A 19238-nucleotide genomic window follows, 5' to 3' on the forward strand; every position below is an offset into this window, starting at 1 on the left:
TGTGGACAGAATTCCTTAATTTGTTAACACTAGGCTTTTATTCTGAAATATGTGCAGGACAGTGTTGTAGAACATGCAGTGACTTGGAGAGCTCCATGAATGAATAACATATGGGGTTTTAATTGTGGATTATTACTATTATTTACAAATTACCACACGTTTCTTAACCTTTCTCTGTCTAAAATAAATATAAGTGACATTTATAATGAAATAAAATGGCCATTATGAAAGGCAAACTATGTGGAAAGATAAGACTTTGTATTATGTAATAAAGCCACAGAACGTGAGCAGAAAGTTTCTAGATGCAAGGTACCTTTATTTGAATGGCACATTTCTTACAAAAGGAAATTGACAATGCTTTAAAGAATACATTGATTCAATTACAACTGAATTGATGGCATGAAATAAAGCAAAATTCTTAAAACTGAAAGAAAACCTTCACATTAAGTTAGAATCGATTACACTGTTGGTACCATTATTGCTATGTCGGTTAGTCCAGATTAAAATAATGAGTACAGCTGTGAACGGCTTGGTTCAGTAATCACCTCTTCTCTGCCGGTTGTGTCCCACCGTCTGCAGTTAATAAATACAGTTAACTCTAATGATGGAACACTAATATAATGTACATTGTGAGCTGTGTCTCTGTCTTCAGGATGAGGACAATTCAGGTTATGCCGTTCCAGCATCATGTCTTGCCTGCTGCCCCCTGATGGCCTGAAGAGACACAGCACAAAGAGTTATTTTACACTTGCAGGGTTAAGAGGAAAAAGAGTGGATTCAGTCTGCTCTGAACAGTGTTCATGTTGAAGCACATCTGATGCAACCTGGCGAGGTCCAGATGTACAGTTCTGTAATGAGTTAAGGGGTTCTGCATCAGCCTGAAACAATACGATTACTATACATACATATTTTAAGATGATAGAAGGTTTAACCATGCAAATAGCAGGCCAGAGACAGTCGCTTTAGGAGTATACAGTGATCAATGGTGTCAAAAGCTGCACTGAGATCCAGCAACAGAGGCATTGAGGCAGAAGATCAGTCACCACTTCAGTAAGACTACAGTTTTAGGGGAACAGCAGGCCCTGACAGCGGACTGAAAAGGTTCAAAAAGAATGACTGTCCACTTGACAAATTCTCCTCAAAAATGATTATTTTCAAGCACTTCATGGTGAATATCACTGCCTCACTTGTATATGGAAAACTTCCCAAGTTCATAAGCATCAATTGGAGCCCAAGATGACCCTTCTATCTTGAAAATTCCACTTGATGTGGCTCTCTTGCAAGGTGGAAATGTTGAGCGATCAATGGAGAGACCTGGCCGAAGCTCACCACAAATTTTCTTGACTTGACCTTAATCTTGCCTCATCAACTCTTGACTCGAGGACCAAAGCCATAGAGGCGACAGGTGAACTCTTCAGCACCACTGATCACAAGCTCATCGAGCTCCCAAGAGTTCCCCGCTGCAGCAAAGATCTCTTTGACCGTCTTAATTTGGTAGAAAGAGGTGCAGCTGAATCACTCACCAAAATGCAGTTAGTCGACAGACCGATGTATGAGCTCTAAGGAGGTCAAAGGTCTGTTCCATGGAATAATCAATCAGTCACCATCATTACCTTGGCTACTAAGACATCGGGCTTGTTATTGTCTCACCTGAGCAGACCACCTCAACAGCAGAGGAGGAAAACCACAGCTTTACAGTTCCACAGTCCATCAGTGCAGACTCAGATCCATCACAGTCAGAAAAAAATCGATACACAGGTCTCTTGGTGAGAAGATCGATCTCATTGGTTGAAACAGCAGAGCCACAGCCCAGCTGTCTACACACCACAGCAGCATGCTTCAGGTCCCAGACTGTAGATTCTGCACTGAGCGGCTTCGCCTCGTCCTCATCATACACGAGCAGTCGGCCGGCACAAGGTCCGCTGTCGTCATCTCTGATCACTCCATCGTCCAACCAGACATCTATAGACTCTAACCAGGGATAAGCAGGAAAAGACCAGGTACATTTATACAAAGTAGGAAGTCATATCTAACAATTAGATATGGTTATATGCTGTATTTTATAATCTATGTTATGTACAGTATGTATGTTCTATGCAAAAATTCCATAACCCTACCTTGGACAATGAGAGAGAGGCTCTGGCTCTCAGAAGAGAAGTTATGATTGAAAACAAAGTTGTGATAAACGCAGCTGTAGTTCCCTCGGTGGGCCTCTTCTGCAGCAGTAAACGTGAAGCGGGCAGAGTGACTGACGGCTGGTTGGGTGCGGCTGTGGGTTTGGTTGAAGCCAGTGAAGAGGAGGCTGAAGTGACCCCCGGGGTACTGAGGCTCCACGGAGCAGCTGACCGTGAAGCTGTGGCCCTTAAAGAGCAGCCCGTCCTGCAGATGCTCGTCAGAGGACCCTCTCTTCGCAAATGACACAGATATTTTCGGCCGAAGCAGGATGTCTAGGTGAAGACGAAAACTGGAGTTGTGACATAAGGCTGATGCAAATGTGACTTTATGAATGTAGGAATGCACAAGCTTCTATCTCTGCCCAAGAAATCTCAGCTTCGTCCGGATTTCATACAGAATATTTTTTTATTTGAATCCACTTGTGTTTAAGATGTAGTGTCTGTATTCATGTCCCTTTATTTGCCCACAAAGTTGCTTTTTTAAATCCCCTTTTTAAAGTTTAATGTAGCTTATTTGCTAAACAGGGATTCTGGCAGAAGTATAAAATGTTATCATAGCACCTTTTGATCTGGTTGGATCGGTTGTCTGTCACTTTGGGATGATAACGGTAAACACAATTAGAAATTGGAATTGGAATGGAATGGAAATTTGAAAAAATGTGCAGTACGGTCACCTTTTAACTAAATTCTTTTTGCTGCAGATATAGAAGTACATAGTAGTAGTGTATAGCAGGTGAATCTAAACCGTCTGTCTAGTTTTTGAGGTGTGTCCCGCCCCGTCGGCTCTAGTCTGCCCGTGTCGGAGGGTTTTTGGCCGATTCAGCATGTTGAGGTGAGAGAAAACACTCTGATTGGCTGTTCAGCTTAAATGAATCAGTACACAAGAAGAGAAACGAAAGTGAGGAAAGCAAGACAAAGAGTAAAGTAAAGAGGACACACAGAAGGCTCTTCTCAATGTTCATCTGCATCTCATCTGTTCATTCCAACACGGATATTTTCACAGCGACACGAACATCTGGAATAAAGCTAAGTGGTGAGTGAGAGCGGTGTGAAAACGGACGGTAGACGTCGCTTTGTTTCATGTACGTATCATTACAACGGCTTGCATATCCGCCGTCCTCGGTCTTCAGGTTTGCCTTTTTGAATGATGAAAACAGACTACACTGTAAAAAAAACATTTTCTTTACAGTTTTTTTCAAGAAATTTTTGTCTGTATTTCAAAATGACAGAAAAAAATTTAAAAATTACATGTTTCATATGTGATTTATATGTAAATGGTCTTAGATTTACAGTATTTTTTGTAATTACAATCATAATTATCTGTATTTAAGCTTTTCTTGATCATTTTTAAAGATAATTATACCGTTTTTTTTAGGTTTATGACTCTATTTTAACAATTAATTTATGTTAAAATAGAATTCTAAAAATATCTCTTTTAAAAATACAGATTTTCTTTGCAAAACTTCTGAGTGTTAATATAAATTTGGGCTTTTGCAACGTAAAATTACATGTCTCATCAGAATCAGAATGGTGTTTATTGCCAGGTGTAAGAGGTATACACTAGGAATTTTCTTTGGTTTTGTTGGTGCAAGTCAAGAGTATAATAACAAAAGAATAGATAAAACGTTAGAATAAAATAAGAATAAAAATGCACAATTTACAAAATAAGCTATAAACAAAAATAAACATGATATAAACAGATAGTGCAAATATTGAGACATTTGTGATTTATATGTAAATGGTCTTAGATTTACGGTGTATGACTATTCTAACAATAAATATATGTTAAAATTAAAATATTTCTTGTAAAATTACAGTAATAAAGGCTAATTATATAAAGATAATTACTGTTTTTCTTTTTACAGTTTATTTATGTTAATTAACGGACAGTATTTTTCCGTTTTTTAACAGACATTTTCCGTTATTTTACACTTCTTTTTTTTTTACAGTGTACCGCTGCCTGCCTGCTGGTAGGGAGGGTTATTTCCTGTCATGCAGGCGCAGAACACACGTGCTAACTGGCTGTCTGCTGTAGTAGTAGACACAACAGTCGGCCTTCATCGCCACCGGGTTGGTGTTTCTGGGCCTTAAGACCCCCTCCCAAAAAAGCCCAGTCTGCTTTGATTGGCTTGTGAGAAATGATGTGATATGAACCTAGTGTAGCTGTCAATGTGAACAGCTAGATAGCCGTAAATCAGCCTTCTCACAATAAAAGCATTACAGTATGATTTCATCAGGTTGTCATAGAGCTCAAATCATCATCAGCTAAATGTCAAAATAACACCGCTGCTATTCTCACCCGAACAGACCACATCAACAGTGGAAGAGGAAAGCCACTCCTTCACCGCCCCACAGTCCATCAGTGCAAGTTCAGAGCCGTCACAGTCGGAATAAAAGCGCCATGCTGCAGGCAGAGGTTCGATCACGTTGTCTACTTTACTGGTTGAAACAACGGAGCCGCAGTGGAGCTGTCTGCACACCACAGCTGCATCCCTGAGACTCCAGGTGTGCTGGTAGCTCACTGCTCTCCACTCTCTCTGATGCTCCACCTCCAGTCTACCAGCACAGCGGCTGTCTCCATTCACCAGCCTCACATCGTCCTGCTCTGCAATGACATCATCAGTCACAAGCTACAGTATGTACAATCCATCAACACCCATGACAAAGTCCAGAATACTGAAGGAAATGAGTGCTGTTGATCAGATATAATAAATAGATTAATTAATAAAAAAAGACTTGACCTCAAATGACCTTACATAGTTTGGTCCCAGTGCTGACATAACATAACATATCATATAGTTAAATATTATCTTGATAACTAAGTTTATACATTAAAATAATTGCATCTAGAGAATGTTGTTGTTACAAACATTGAGTAGAGCAGCTACAGACAGGATGTTAAAAGATAGAACTTGGAAATAAACTGGATACTTTGTCTGCTGCATTGATAAACTCCGGTTTACCTTTCACAGTGAGAACAACAGTCCTTGGCTGAGAGGGAACTTGTGAACTGAAATCATAGTTGTAATAGCACTGATAGGTCCCTCCGTGGGCGTCCTGCGCAGCAGGAAAGGTGAAGATGGCTTCCCCATGAACAGGTGCCTGGGTCTGCACAGTGGGGTGTCCACTGTTAACACCAGATCTCAGGCTGAGGGATACATTGTAAGGTGACGACAAGTCGCAAAAGATGGCAAAGCGATGGCCCTTGAAAATCTGTACGTCAGCCTCAGAAACTGGGCCGTGCAGGGTATACACGCTCATGAAAGGTTCACGTGGACTTTCTGCAAAGAAAAACAAATTAAGGGACTACTCAGATTCTTTGCAAATTAGCCAATATGCATGAATATTGGATCCATATGTAGGAGGGAGTATGTCCAAAGCCTTTAAGGATAAACTTGCAAATCTGAATTTTCTGAAGTTGTAAATTGATACGATTTCTGACTGTTCTCAGTCACTGAGTGTTGCGAGGGTATTTTAATACACAGCGTCAAATAATACACGTCTAACATTATCCAAACATTGTTTTTATTCCTGTAACATTAAATTGATATCTAAATTGAAAACATATCCTTTAGTAATAAGAATAGTTCAACTAAAATAACCTTAATTCTTACCTATACAGGTCAGGTAGGTACAGTAACATGAACTTAGTTCCTCTTCTGTGACGTTGAGCGGAGCAGAGGGACAGTCCACGAGATGCTTCTCTTTGCCTTCACAGTTAAAGACCGGATTCCAGATGTGTTGTGTATCAGGGTGCCTCCCGTGGTATTCATCAGGAAAGCCACAGTCCAGATCTCTACAGGCAACTAGTGCATCCTTGGAGCTGAAGAAAGATTCACATACTGGAGCCCACGACTGAGCAGACCTCACCTCCATCTTCCCAGAGCATCTGCTGGGTCCTTTAACAAGTCTCACAGCCTCTGGAGACACAGACAGAGAGAAACAGAGAGAGAGACAGAGAGACAGAGACAGAGAGAGAGAGAGAGAGAGAGAGAGAGAGAGAGAGAGAGAGAGACACAGAGAGAGACACACAGAGAGAGAGAGAGAGAGAGAGAGAGAGAGAGAGAGAGACACAGAGAGAGACACACAGAGAGAGAGAGAGAGAGAGAGAGAGAGAGAGAGACACAGAGAGAGACACACAGAGAGAGAGAGAGACAGAGACAGAGACAGAGAGAAAGAAAGAGAGAGAAACAGACAGAGAGAGACAGAGAGAGAGAGAGAGACAGAGAGAGAGAGACAAACAAAAAGGCCTTTGACTGTATTTGGCATGAAGGGCTATTTTATCGATTATTAGAGTGGCATAGGGGGTAAAACCTATGATTTCATTAAAACAATGTATTTGAATAACAAATATGCAATTAAAATTGGAAACAAAAGAACAGATTACTTCACACAGTACCGTGGGGTTAAACTAGGCTGCAATACGAGCCCAACCCTATTCAACATATATATATATAAATCCACAGCCCCTGGTGTGACTCTGCAGGACACAAGTTCAGCCAAACATGGACACTAACTGTAAACATGGAAAAGACCAAAATATTGACCTTCCAGAAACGATCCAACTCTCTGAAAAACAAAGTAATTTTTTGGCTGTGAATGAGCTGAAAGAGAAGGCAAGACGGGCTTTTTACACCATCAAAAGAAAAATACCCATTGACTTTCCAATTAGGACCTAAAAGTTCTAAATACAGTTATAGACTCAACTCGTGAGGAAGCAATCCCTTTTAAACTATATAAAAATGTGATAAACAATGATAAAAGTATTAATCCTATAACACTGTTTTTACTACTGAAACAGCATACAATCATAGTGCTGCTGTATTGATCCCAATGCTGTAATACTCACACTGGCCACTGTAACTCACGGCTCTAGTGATGTAATGCTGATCCAAGCAACCTTGCAGCTGCAGGGGGCCCAAAACAGGGAATCTGGTAGAGGAGGTACCAAGATCATATGTATGGTAGAGGAGGGACCAAGATCATATGTATGGCAGAGGTCATATGCTGATTAGTAAGACAGAGACCAGTAGAATTGAGGAATACTATGATTTATGATGACAGGATAGGAGGTGAGTTCTTTGTTCCAAGTATATAAGGTTATGATCTAAAGACCGCGGGCAGTTGCGTCCGGACAGACGTGTCCGGACCTGCTCGGGTTTTGGTTGTGTTTATGTCTGTTGATATTAAACACCATGAAAACTCTGCTTTTTGCAAAATACTTGTACAGCATTATGTGATTCATTTGAGTAACCTGTGTTGACTTTCTGACACCATTAAAATTGAACCTGAAGAACATTGAGCTGGGATCTCTGCCGTTCTTAGCCCAAGGCTTGAGATTTTCAGACTCAACACTAGAATGGCACTCGGAGAGCGCAGACCTCCGCCAAGGTGCCTGACTAAAGGCTGCACCAGTTCATCAAATGGAAAATATTCTGAATGTCTTTGGCATCATTTAATACACATTTACCACAAATTATGCCAGATATATTTCAAAACTTTGGGACTTTGACGGGACTTTTAAGTACTTTCCTGCGTGGGATTTAACATGTTCTACCATGGGGTCAATCAATAGGAACGTGTTTTGCAGTGTGTTTCAGGAGTTTAAAACTACAAGCAAGCATTTCATGGCAAGTGACGAGCCTTCGTCCCTCGACCTACAGGTCACAACATCTGCACTTTCTGGATTTGAGGACATATCAAATTCTCTCGACTCAGCAATTTTATAAAAATAAACATTCCTTTTGGGTATCACCTCCAAAACTGCAGGGAACCGTAGGTTATACAGTACATCCTGCTCAGGTAAATACTTACATTCAGTCTCTAATACTACAGCATACTGTATGTAGGTTAATCCATGCTTTAGGAAATTTACATGTAATGATTTTTAATCAAGTTACTAAGTCAGTATTTGAGTAGTGTCATATTTTCCTTCCTGTGGACAGAATAAAAGTCCAACTTCCTCACCAGTCAAAGGTACTCACCAGTAGCCTGGCTCTGATGTTTCTCTCCTGGTTTTCGGCTGGAGACTTCTGTCGTCAGCAGAACAAAATACCAAAATACTACTAATAACCATTTGAAAATGAAACTATGCTGAATTGAGAGCATTTTTAATTTTGCTCTGATTTCATCTATATTCAGCTTTGGTAGCTTGCTCTGTGAATACAGCAGGGCTGTACTCTGAACTCTTTTATGCACTAGTTTGTTTGCATAGCTGTTCCTACAGCCTCTCTTGTTGCCTCACCAACATGACCAATGGTCATAAAGACCTTTCCCCCTGAATGTAAATCTTGTTCTCAGCTCGTCACAGCTATCCTAAAGGTTAACTGTCGCTGAGAAAGTGGCTAATTTTAATTATGTGGTAATATATAGTATAATAGTATAAACCTACAGTATATCAGTATTTAATGCTAACCTAACCTTTTTTTTTTGTTTGATCATTTGTTGTATAACAGAAAATGATTAATGATTGATCACACTGGATTACAGTTCTTATACAACAAACTTACCAGTATACCTTATATAAACAGATGACATGACAAATCGCAGTTTGACAGAGAAAGGTTAAGAAACGTGTGGTAATTTGTAAATAATAGTAATAATCCACAATTAAAACCCCGTACGTTATTCATTCATGGAGCTCTGCACGTCACTGCATGTTCTACAACACTGTCCTGCATATATTTCAGAATAAAAGCCTTGTGTTAACAAATGAAGGAATTCTGTCCGCAGAAAAATGCTTCAGGGCTTTTATTTTGAAATTAAAGCAGGAAGTGTTGATTTAAAAATAAGTCTTTACTTTTTTTTCATCTCCGTAACATTTTCTACAGATACAGACATAGAAAATGTAGTAATGTTGCTGATATGATGTCAATATACAGTCAATAGATCACCTTCACTGTTTGTTGCTGCTGTGAACCGCGCGGGGCTCGCGTCAAAAATAGGCAAGACCTCGAATCTCTAGAAGAGACGCAGCTGAGACACAGCAGGCCGCACGTCTCACACGGGCTGTTTGGCTGCTCTAACCTGTTAACACGGACGCCAAAATAAAAAACAACAGATAACGCAGCCGCCACGCGCTGCTCACGTTCCCGGTGTGGCCGAGGCTTAACGCCCTGTGTCTGTATCTGCAGCCCTAAACCCTCACGGACTTTGTGGGAATGCGCCTCAAAGTCTGTGAGTCTGACGCCCATGCCACACAGGGAACGTCAGCAGTGCATGGCGGCTGCCTCGCTGAACCGCTGCGTATGCCGCGCGTGGGTTGTCCACACCAGCAGCGTTTCTGCTGCTGCCAGCCCTTTCTTTCTACATAAAGTTTGCCTTTCATAATGGCCATTTCATTTCATTATAAATGTCATTTATATTTATTTTAGACAGAGAAAGGTTAAGAAACATGTGTTCATTTTTAAATAATAATAATAATCCATAATTAAAACCCTGTACTATATTCATTCAGCGAGCCATGCAAGTCAATGCATGTTCTACAACACTGTCCTGTAAATTTGCAGAATAAAAGCGCTGTGTTAACAAATGAAGGAATCCGTCTTGATGGGCTGCTTGAGGGCTATTATTTTTAAATGAAAGCAGGATTAAAATTAATCTACAGATATAGACATTGAAACTGTAGTAATGTTGCTGATATGATGCCAATATACAGTCAAACAATCAACTTCACTGTTGCTGCTGTGAACCGCGCTGGTAACATGGACGCTGAAATAAAAAACAACACGTTCCTTGTGTGACCCGGGCTTAAGCCTGATTTTTTTTCACAGATTATCTGTCTGATGTACTACTGTCAGGATATAGTGACAGATATATTAAAAAATTACTTTTTATCATATTTGCTCAAAGTTACCGACTGCAGCTTTAAATAAGTGAAATGACTGTAGACCCTGTGGCAGTTTGTAGTTTCAGTATGAGGCATTATAAGCAGGAGACTGACTATTTACTACAACCACTAGATGGAGGCTATTTTACAAAGTGTCAGTCCATGTGCAGTCTAATAATCTGTCATGCAGAGTCGTGGCATCAAACAGCCAAACAGCACAGAGGAGAGGAGAGAGCAAGTCTGTGAGACTATATCGACGATATAGAGTGAGACGAGAGAGTGGAGCAGTTTGATTCAGTCACCAATCAGTGATCAGTGAATCAGTGATTATGGGAATGCTGAGGACATCAGTGGCCTTTCTTCTTCACATGGCTGCCTCTCTGGCGGTAAGAAACTCCAGCTCATTTCCAGTATATCATACTAAATGCTTTACTATACTATTCTAATCATTCCACGTTCCATGCAGATAGTTTTGGTTTTATGTGCACAGATTTTGAGATATCTGTCTTCACTGCAACACACAAGGGGTAATTGGAATTTCTTTTGTCCCTGTTCCACTGGATCACCCACAGACATCACTATCGTCAGCTTTTATAGTGACTATGTGTTGTGTTCTGGCTGTGCCAGCTTGTTGTGGTGAACTGTTGTGGTTTTGGATGGGGTTTATTTGTATGTATTTCCGGTGTTTCCTGTTTTATTTTGGTGATTCACTCCTCCTGTGTCTTGTCTGGGTTTACTTCCTTCCTTTGTCTGTTTTCCCGCCTTGTGGTTGATTGTCTGCCCCGCCCTGATTTGTTTCACCTGTGTGTAATTTGTCTGTTATTTAAGCCTGTGTGTTTCCCCTCTGTCCTTGTTGGTTCGTACTTGTCTTCCCAGTCCCTTGTCCTCCGTGTTCCTAGTGTTCCTCTGTGTTCCTAGTGTTCCTAGTGTTCCTAGTGTTCCTCCTGCCTGTGACTCTCGCACCCTCTGGTTTGTGGTTTTTTTGTTTTTGTTCTCAGTTTGTTTTTGGTGTGTTTTCATTTGTACTTTGTTCCCCTCCTTGTTTTGTTAGTTCTGGAGTTTGTCAGCTGAATTAAAGCTCGCTTTTATTTAAAAATCTTCCTGTCCTGCTTGTACTCTGCGTTTGGGTCATCTTAGTAACTCACAACATGGGAGAACGAACCAACCTTAAATAATGACCCCAGCAGAGAGCTTTTATGCCCATTTGGGCATCCGGATTCGGTCCGAGCATCAGCCTCAGCCTCAGCCCCGGCCTGTTGGCTTCCTGAGCTTCCGGCCCATGCCCCAGCAGTCAGCTAGCTTTAGGCTAGCATCAGCCCCGGATCGGTTCTTGGGAACCCGCCTTGCCCTGGGAGGTCCACTAAGTTTACAGTCTGCTGCTCGCCATGCTGATATACAGGACACTAGCTTGGACCTGCTAGGGGTTGGAGCCCCTAGAAGGAAGCGTGGGTCTCGGAGGCGGCGTTCTCCTAAGCTGCTCAGTGTTCCATCCAAAACCAAGCCTACTCCTGTGTCGGAGGTCCGGCCGACCTCTGCTCCAAGTTTCCTGTCGGAGGTCAGGCCGACCCCTGCTTCAAGCGTCCTGTCGGAGGTCAGGTCGACCTCTGCTCCACGCGTCCTGTCGGAGGTCCGGTCGACCCCTGCTCCAAGTTTCCTGTCGGAGGTCAGGCCGACCCCTGCTCCAAGCGTCCTGTCGGAGGTCCGACAGACCTCTGCTCCAAGCGTCTTGTCGGAGGTCCGGTCGACCTCTGCTCCACGCGTCCTGTCGGAGGTCCGGTCGACCTCTGCTCCAAGTTTCCTGTCGGAGGTCAGGTCGACCTCTGCTCCAAGCGTCCTGTCGGAGGTCTGGCAGACCTCTGCTCCAAGCGTCTTGTCGGAGGTCCGGTCGACCGCTGCTCCAAGTTTCCTGTCGGAGGTCAGGTCGACCTCTGCTCCACGCGTCCTGTCAGAGGTCCGGTCGACCTCTGCTCCACGCGTCCTGTCGGAGGTCCGGCCGACTCCTGCTCCACGCGTCCTGTCGGAGGTCCGGCAGACCTCTGCTCCAAGCGTCCTGTCGGAGGTCCGGCCGACTCCTGCTCCACGTGTCCTGTCGGCGGTCCGGTCGACTCCTGTTCCACGTGTCCTGTCGGCGGTCCGGTCGACTCCTGTTCCACGTGTCCTGTCGGCGGTCCGGTCGACTCCTGTTCCACGTGTCCTGTCGGCGGTCCGGTCGACTCCTGTTCCACGTGTCCTGTCGGCGGTCCGGTCGACTCCTGTTCCACGTGTCCTGTCGGCGGTCCGGTCGACTCCTGTTCCACGTGTCCTGTCGGCGGTCCGGTCGACTCCTGTTCCACGTGTCCTGTCGGCGGTCCGGTCGACTCCTGTTCCACGTGTCCTGTCGGCGGTCCGGTCGACTCCTGTTCAACGTGTCCTGTCGGCGGTCCGGTCGACTCCTGTTCCACGTGTCCTGTCGGCGGTCCGGTCGACTCCTGTTCCACGTGTCCTGTCGGCGGTCCGGTCGACTCCTGTTCCACGTGTCCTGTCGGCGGTCCGGTCGACTCCTGTTCCACGTGTCCTGTCGGCGGTCCGGTCGACTCCGGTTCCACGTGTCCTGTCGGCGGTCCGGTCGACTCCTGTTCAACGTGTCCTGTCGGCGGTCCGGTCGACTCCTGTTCCACGTGTCCTGTCGGCGGTCCGGTCGACTTCTGTTCCATGTGTCCTGTCGGCGGTCCGGTCGACCTCCGCTCTACGTCTTCTGTCGGCGATCCGGTCGACTCCAGTTCCAAGTGTCCTGTCGGGGATCCGGCTGACCTCCGCTCCACGTCTCCTGTCGGGGGTCGGGTCGACCTCCGTTCCACGTCTCCTGTCGGGGGTCGGGTCGACCTCCGTTTCGGTTGGGCCGCAACCGCCACCTGCTGCTCCGGTTGGGCCGCAACCGCCACCTGCTGTTCCGGTTGGGTCGCAACCTCCACCTGCTGTTCCGGTTGGGTCGCAACCGCCACCTGCTTTACCGGTTGGGCCGCAATCGCCATCTGCTGTTCCGGTTGGGTCGCAACCGCCACCTGCTGTTCCGGTTGGGCCGCAACCTCCACTTGCTTTTCCGGTTGGGTCGCAACCTCCACCTGCTGTTCCGGTTGGGCCGCAACCGCCACCTGCTGTTCCGGTTGGGTCGCAACCTCCACCTGCTGTTCCGGTTGGGTCGCAACCTCCACCTGCTGTTCCGGTTGGGCCGCAACCTCCACCTGCTGTTCCGGTTGGGTCGCAACCGTCACCTGCTGTTCCGGTTGGGTCGCAACCTCCACCTGCTGTTCCGGTTGGGTCGCAACCGCCACCTGCTTTACCGGTTGGGCCGCAATCGCCACCTGCTGTTCCGGTTGGGCCGCAACCGCCACCTGCTGTTCCGGTTGGGCCGCAACCTCCACCTGCTGTTCCGGTTGGGCCGCAACCTCCACCTGCTGTTCCGGTTGGGTCGCAACCGTCACCTGCTGTTCCGGTTGGGTCGCAACCGTCACCTGCTGTTCCGGTTGGGTCGCAACCGTCACCTGCTGTTCCGGTTGGGTCGCAACCGTCACCTGCTGTTCCGGTTGGGCCGCAACCTTCACCTGTTTTTCCGGTTGGGTCGCAACCTCCACCTGCTGTTCCGGTTGGGCCGCAACCGTCACCTGCTGTTCCGGTTGGGCCGCAACCGTCACCTGCTGTTCCGGTTGGGCCGCAACCTCCACCGTCTGATTCGCCGGTTGGTCCGCAACCACCACCGGCTGATTCGCCGGTTGGTCCGCAACCGCCACTTGCTGTTCCGTCTGGTTCGCCGGTTGGGTCGCAACCGTCACCTCCTGTTTCGCCTGGGTTTCAGCCCAAAAGCCTTGTTCCTGTGACTGCTGGGCCGCGGTTCCGGGGCCGCGGTTCCGGGACCCCGGGTTCCCCGGCTCTGGCTCTGCCTTGCCCCCGGGCCGTCCGCCCGAGTTTCCCGGCTCTGGCTCTGCCTTGCCCCCGGGTCATTTGCCGGAGTTTCTCGGTTCGGACTCTGCCCTGCCTCCGGGCCGTCCGCCCGAGTTCCCAGACTCTGTCCCGGTTCTGTCCCCGGGCCGTCCGCCCGAGTTCTCAGGCTCTGTCCCGGTTTTGCCCTCAGGCCGTCCGCCTGAGAGGGTCGGTGCCCAGGGTTCCTGGAGTCCCTCCTCCGGGCCCCCCTCCGCCCACCCGGTTCTGGTTGTGGAACGTCTGGGATCCGTCCCTTGAGGGGGGGGCTATGTTGTGTTCTGGCTGTGCCAGCTTGTTGTGGTGAACTGTTGTGGTTTTGGATGGGGTTTATTTGTATGTATTTCCGGTGTTTCCTGTTTTATTTTGGTGATTCACTCCTCCTGTGTCTTGTCTGGGTTTACTTCCTTCCTTTGTCTGTTTTCCCGCCTTGTGGTTGATTGTCTGCCCCGCCCTGATTTGTTTCACCTGTGTGTAATTTGTCTGTTATTTAAGCCTGTGTGTTTCCCCTCTGTCCTTGTTGGTTCGTACTTGTCTTCCCAGTCCCTTGTCCTCCGTGTTCCTAGTGTTCCTCTGTGTTCCTAGTGTTCCTAGTGTTCCTCCTGCCCGTGACTCTCGCACCCTCTGGTTTGTGGTTTTTTTGTTTTTGTTCTCAGTTTGTTTTTGGTGTGTTTTCATTTGTACTTTGTTCCCCTCCTTGTTTTGTTAGTTCTGGAGTTTGTCAGCTGAATTAAAGCTCGCTTTTATTTAAAAATCTTCCTGTCCTGCTTGTACTCTGCGTTTGGGTCATCTTAGTAACTCACAACATGACACTATGTCTTTATAAATTAGTTGTTCCATTGCAAAACTGCTCATGGTGAGGTGTGTGGATTATTCAGAGTAACAAGAAAGACGTGTTTCAGGAAAGACGTGCTGCGTTTTCAACATTAAAACAATAGCTGAAGACAAACCAGACAGAGTAGGACTATATATCTCTTTCATGTATGTTTGTTTCAGTGAGATTCGGTAGGCTACCTGTGATGCTGGTTTTGGATTCAGGGTGATCATTCATGTCTGCTCTTGATAGTTAGGCTGCTTGTATTGAGTGTCACCTGACCCCAGATTATTACAGATGAAAACATATTTAGCAGCTCTACTCTGGTACAACTTTGTGCTTGGTCCCTTATTAAATTAAATATTAAAAATGTGCCTCTGCAACAGTGCAAGAATAATACATCTCATGAGGGCAACCATGACCTAAATAAACCTTAAAAAGCGTAAGCAGCCTTGTTTTTAGCCTGACCTCCATGCCTTTTTTTTACCTGTTTGGTTTGTGATTGTTTGAAAACTGCAGGGATTATAGATTTTTTTTAAATTCTCATCTCCTTGTTCATCACTTTTAAAATGTCAAGAAGCCCAACTTATTTTTCTTGAGCAGCTCAAGGAGATTTCAGAGGGTTAATTATTGCATAACACTATGAAAACGCAAAGCCACATTTTGTCAAACATGAAGCATTTATTCTTTGCAAAACAGCTGCAGGTTTTATCCAGAGGCAAGTATAGTCAAGTTGTTGACTGGTTCCGACTGTAACCCTGGATTTCGTTTCTCTGTCCAGGCCCCTGTGCCGTGTGAGGAGACGGTGGGCCGTCTGGAGGCAGAGATCCAGGGCCTGATGAAGGTGATCGATGACCAGCATGGCTACGTCCAGGAGCTCCACAGCAGCCAGGTCCAGCAGCTGGCTCACATAACCAACACACACCTGGACCCTGAGAACCTCCATAGAGGTAGGGAGAGGATGATTTGTTAACTGTATCTGCTGTCTCTTCAAAACTTCCTACATTGTGTCAGTCTACCTGTTGGCTGTCCTACCTGCCTAACTATACCTGCACATCTAGTTAGTTACTAGAGCTACTTACCTACCAGCTAGGGCCTATACCACATGTCCTGCCAGAGTCTTTAGCACAAGTGTTAAAGGGACTGTTTGTAACTTTTTACACATATAAATCTACCAGGTCGGGATCCCATGCGCGCTCTCGCATATGCGCACTCGCGTGTGGCCGGACACTCTGCTCCTCTGCCTGCTTGCATTCATTCACACACCGCGCACGTTCTCGCTGTCTTGCTCCACCTCTAGACGTGCATGCGCGCTCACTACACACTGCAGAAAAGTTAGTTTAGCTCTGAGAATATCTAGTGGACGTTTGTGCAGAAATAACTGCTGCAGCTCCTCCAGACCAACAGAGGTTTTCCGTGTCTTGTGAAGTGACGGGGCTCCGCAGCGAGAAACGTTATCGTCTCCGACCGGGTGCCGGTGTCTCCCTGCGGGCGCAGTTGGAAGACAATAACGTTTCTATTCCTGGTTCAGCCCCGGCACCGACCCGCTTTTCCTGCGGGAAAAGTTAACACTAGGATCAGCAGTGGTTCATGGAGAGACCTTCGTCTGGTCAGCTAACATTACTGCCAAGCAGGTGAAATATAGAGTGATATTGTGGTTTTAGCTGACGTGTGTCGCCTCACTGTTTTGAGCGATGCTCGTTCTTGTCTATGTAGAGCGAGCAAGCGCGAGCCCGACGCTGACTTTCGTTGACTTAACGGCCACAGGTGTCGCTGTTAACAAGCATTTCTGAAAGTTACAAATAGTCCCTTTAAAGCTATGCTAAAGAGTGTTTTTTTTATTATTATTAACAGTAAATTAAATGAGCATTTGTATTGTAAAAGGGATTACTTGTGGTGGCAAACCCACAGAGAATAATCACCACTATAGCTACCTGCCCAGCACCAGACAGACAGACAGGCAGAGATTGGAACTAGCTGGTGAACATAGTGGAGAACTTAGTCTGTTTTTCTCACGAGTTGGTGAAGACTCAAACAGAGCTCAAAGGAGAGTGAATATTGAACTTACATTCATCGGGTGACCTGAAACATGACTCCAAATGAATGTTAACCTTGCCGGATGTGTGTAAAATAGGCAACTAGTTAGCTCAAACAATGTTGTAAGGCAATCATGCTAGATCTTGGCGTGGAGCTCTTCTGCCTCCAAGTGTAAAAATGTTTTTATTGATAAATGAATGCCCTGCTTTAAAGCCCTGCTAACCCACGTTTATCCAGCAGCCGATCAGCAGTTAGTGAACTCTTGTCATGACCGTGCAGCTGCTTCACAGCAAAACAAATCTCTCAAATATGTAAAGCAAATAAGTCTGTGCATTTCTGTTTGCTTCTATTGCATCCACTCCAGTTCTTTATCTTCCCGGTTTGAATATTTGACCTTGTGTATCTCTGCGACTGACAGACTGCGCCGAGGTGTTTGCAGACAGTAACATGGCCAGCGGGCTGTATGTGATTCGTCCAGGCGGCTCTCCCACCGCACTGAGTGTCTACTGTGACATGAACAACGGAGGAGGATGGACCGTCTTCCAGAGGAGGAGAGACGGCAAAGAGAGCTTTGACAGGTCTGAGGGTTTCATCATTACACACATGCAAATAAGAATTCACATTCTGCATGTGTCAATAAATGTGACATTACAAGTGAATGTTTAATCTGTGTGTATGCAGAGCGTGGCTGGAGTACAAGCATGGATTTGGAGACCTCTACTCGCCTGATGGTGAATTCTGGCTGGGCAATGAACCTCTACACGACCTCACCTCACAAGGTGTGTGTGTACGTGTGTCTGTGTTTGCATGGTTTGTTAGACGTTATAGAAGCGTTGCCTGTGTAACTCAGTGTTTTCTAGGAAACCACGACCTGCGGATCGACATGGAGGACTTTGAGGGTAATCAGCGCTACGCAGAGTATAAGAAGTTCAAAGTGGATGATGAAAAGGTAAAACAGAGACACCGCAAAAATGAATTTATAAATATAAGAAAAGGAAAAAAAGTCACTTAGTCTCATGGGTGAGGCTTGTCTTAAAGAGTTATTGCAACACAAAATGGATTCCTTCGACAGGATTCAAGATTTTTAAACCAAGTTTACATTTACAAAAAGTGGAGTTATCTCATTTTATGATTTAAATTCTCCAGACTAGATTAAATCAATAAATCTTCGGTAAAAAATAGTCTGTCTGTAATCGACTATAAGCAGCTTGTAACCCTCTCTGTCTCGTCCTTAACGTCGCCCTCTCTTCGTTTCCCAGAGCAGTCGGGGTCTTATTTAGACTACGTATGGAAACAACAGCGAGGCCGTCTGGCTCCAGGCCTGCCAGCTGTTCTCCATCTCTTCCAGTTCATTCTTTCATCCCTTTTTCTATCTCTTCCCTTCATACTTCTACCCCCTTACTGCCCCTTCATTTTCCTCTTCTCCTTATCTCTATCCATCCCCTTTTTCCTCCATGTATCCCCATTGCCCCCTTTCTCTTCCCTCCATCTCTCCCATCCTCTTGTTGCTGCTCTATTAAGAACAAAACCTCATCATAGATGTGAATATAAAATATGCATTTACACATTTCTTGCGGTCCTTACTTCTGATTGGATGTTTTCTATTTCTAAATTATTTGTTCCTCATTGATACAAGAATCAGATAATAGTTTAAAATGTAAAAATATAACCAAAGCACCTTTGCAACAAGCGATTTATTTAAAACTCTTTGCTTTTACTCCCCCCTGTTCATTCAAAGGACCAGTACCAGTTACATTTGGGAGAGTACACTGGGAATGCAGGGGACGCCCTGGCTGATGTTTACGGCCCCCCCTCTGCTGGGCAGAGATGGACTGGTCCAGGCTTGGGGTCAACAAGCGGGGTCAAGTTCAGCACCTATGACAAGCTGAATGACAGCGATGCGGGAAGCAACGGCAGGTGTATCAGACACAGCAGGTCAGGCTGGTGGTTCAGCAGGTAACAGACAGATACTTTAATCTCACTGTGGCCAGATCAACGTGTGCAGATTAATAGAGGAAAAACAAGGGTGTATATATACAGAGTTACTACTGGCCAAGCGTCTCATCTCTTTTATCTTCTCCGTCGTCATCACAGGTGCGATTCAGGCAACTTGAACGGTCACTACTACAAAGGGCCGTATCAAGCGATGGCCGATGACGGGGTGGTGTGGTACACGTGGCACGGTTGGTCGTACTCCATCAAATCCGTCGTCATGATGGTACGAGCCGCCGACCTTGAGCATCCGCCACCGGTCATCGCGCCGTTACCGGGACAACTCGACCCCGCCCAAAGAGGCAGGTGACGTCACCGGCGGTCCTCACGGCCGATAGGCTGAAAGCAACATGTGTCTCCTCACTAGAGCTGGAAACAGATCTGACTTCATTCACATCCTTTACAGGGAACAAATCAGTGTCCTCTCACTCCAGCCTTT

The 19238-nt window shown here is 45.7% G+C and overlaps 2 protein-coding genes across 3 annotated transcripts; one reads left to right on the forward strand and one right to left on the reverse strand.

The window, feature by feature from the left end:
• Positions 1–295: 295 nt before the first annotated feature.
• On the reverse strand, positions 296–8414 carry LOC141763699 (scavenger receptor cysteine-rich type 1 protein M130-like). The gene is made up of 7 exons (XM_074628296.1): positions 8159–8414; positions 5789–6094; positions 5138–5455; positions 4474–4779; positions 2118–2447; positions 1651–1971; positions 296–714 (listed from the first exon to the last, which is right to left on the reverse strand). Exons 1-7 carry the CDS (start codon positions 8280–8282, stop codon positions 686–688), a joined length of 1734 nt encoding a protein of 577 aa, XP_074484397.1. The 5' UTR covers positions 8283–8414; the 3' UTR covers positions 296–685.
• A 1823-nt stretch (positions 8415–10237) lies between these two features.
• LOC141763793 (fibrinogen-like protein 1) lies at positions 10238–19220 on the forward strand. Of its 2 annotated transcripts, none has more exons than XM_074628528.1 (7): positions 10238–10388; positions 15552–15720; positions 17226–17385; positions 17489–17586; positions 17668–17756; positions 18546–18763; positions 18902–19220. In XM_074628528.1, the coding sequence occupies exons 1-7, from the start codon at positions 10332–10334 to the stop codon at positions 19107–19109; spliced, it is 999 nt and encodes a 332-aa protein (XP_074484629.1). In that variant the 5' UTR covers positions 10238–10331; the 3' UTR covers positions 19110–19220. The 2 variants fall into 2 exon arrangements, with proteins under 2 accessions (XP_074484629.1, XP_074484635.1); XM_074628534.1 differs by lacking the exon at positions 10238–10388 and adding an exon at positions 15287–15392.
• Positions 19221–19238: the final 18 nt, after the last annotated feature.

This window comes from Sebastes fasciatus, chromosome 3 (genome assembly GCF_043250625.1).
Source record: "Sebastes fasciatus isolate fSebFas1 chromosome 3, fSebFas1.pri, whole genome shotgun sequence".
Lineage (NCBI taxonomy): Eukaryota > Metazoa > Chordata > Actinopteri > Perciformes > Sebastidae > Sebastes > Sebastes fasciatus.

Coding starts and splice junctions, on each gene's coding strand:
- LOC141763699 (XM_074628296.1), bottom strand. CDS start 8,282: ATGCTCTCAATTCAGCATAGTTTCATTTTCAAATGGTTATTAGTAGTA. Junction 4,780..5,137: donor TGTTGTTCTCACTGTGAAAG/GTAAACCGGAGT, acceptor ATGTCATTGCAG/AGCAGGACGATGTGAGGCTG. Junction 1,972..2,117: donor CCTCTCTCTCATTGTCCAAG/GTAGGGTTATGG, acceptor ATCCCTGGTTAG/AGTCTATAGATGTCTGGTTG.
- LOC141763793 (XM_074628528.1), top strand. CDS start 10,332: ATGGGAATGCTGAGGACATCAGTGGCCTTTCTTCTTCACATGGCTGCC. Junction 10,389..15,551: donor ACATGGCTGCCTCTCTGGCG/GTAAGAAACTCC, acceptor TTCTCTGTCCAG/GCCCCTGTGCCGTGTGAGGA. Junction 15,721..17,225: donor CCCTGAGAACCTCCATAGAG/GTAGGGAGAGGA, acceptor TGCGACTGACAG/ACTGCGCCGAGGTGTTTGCA.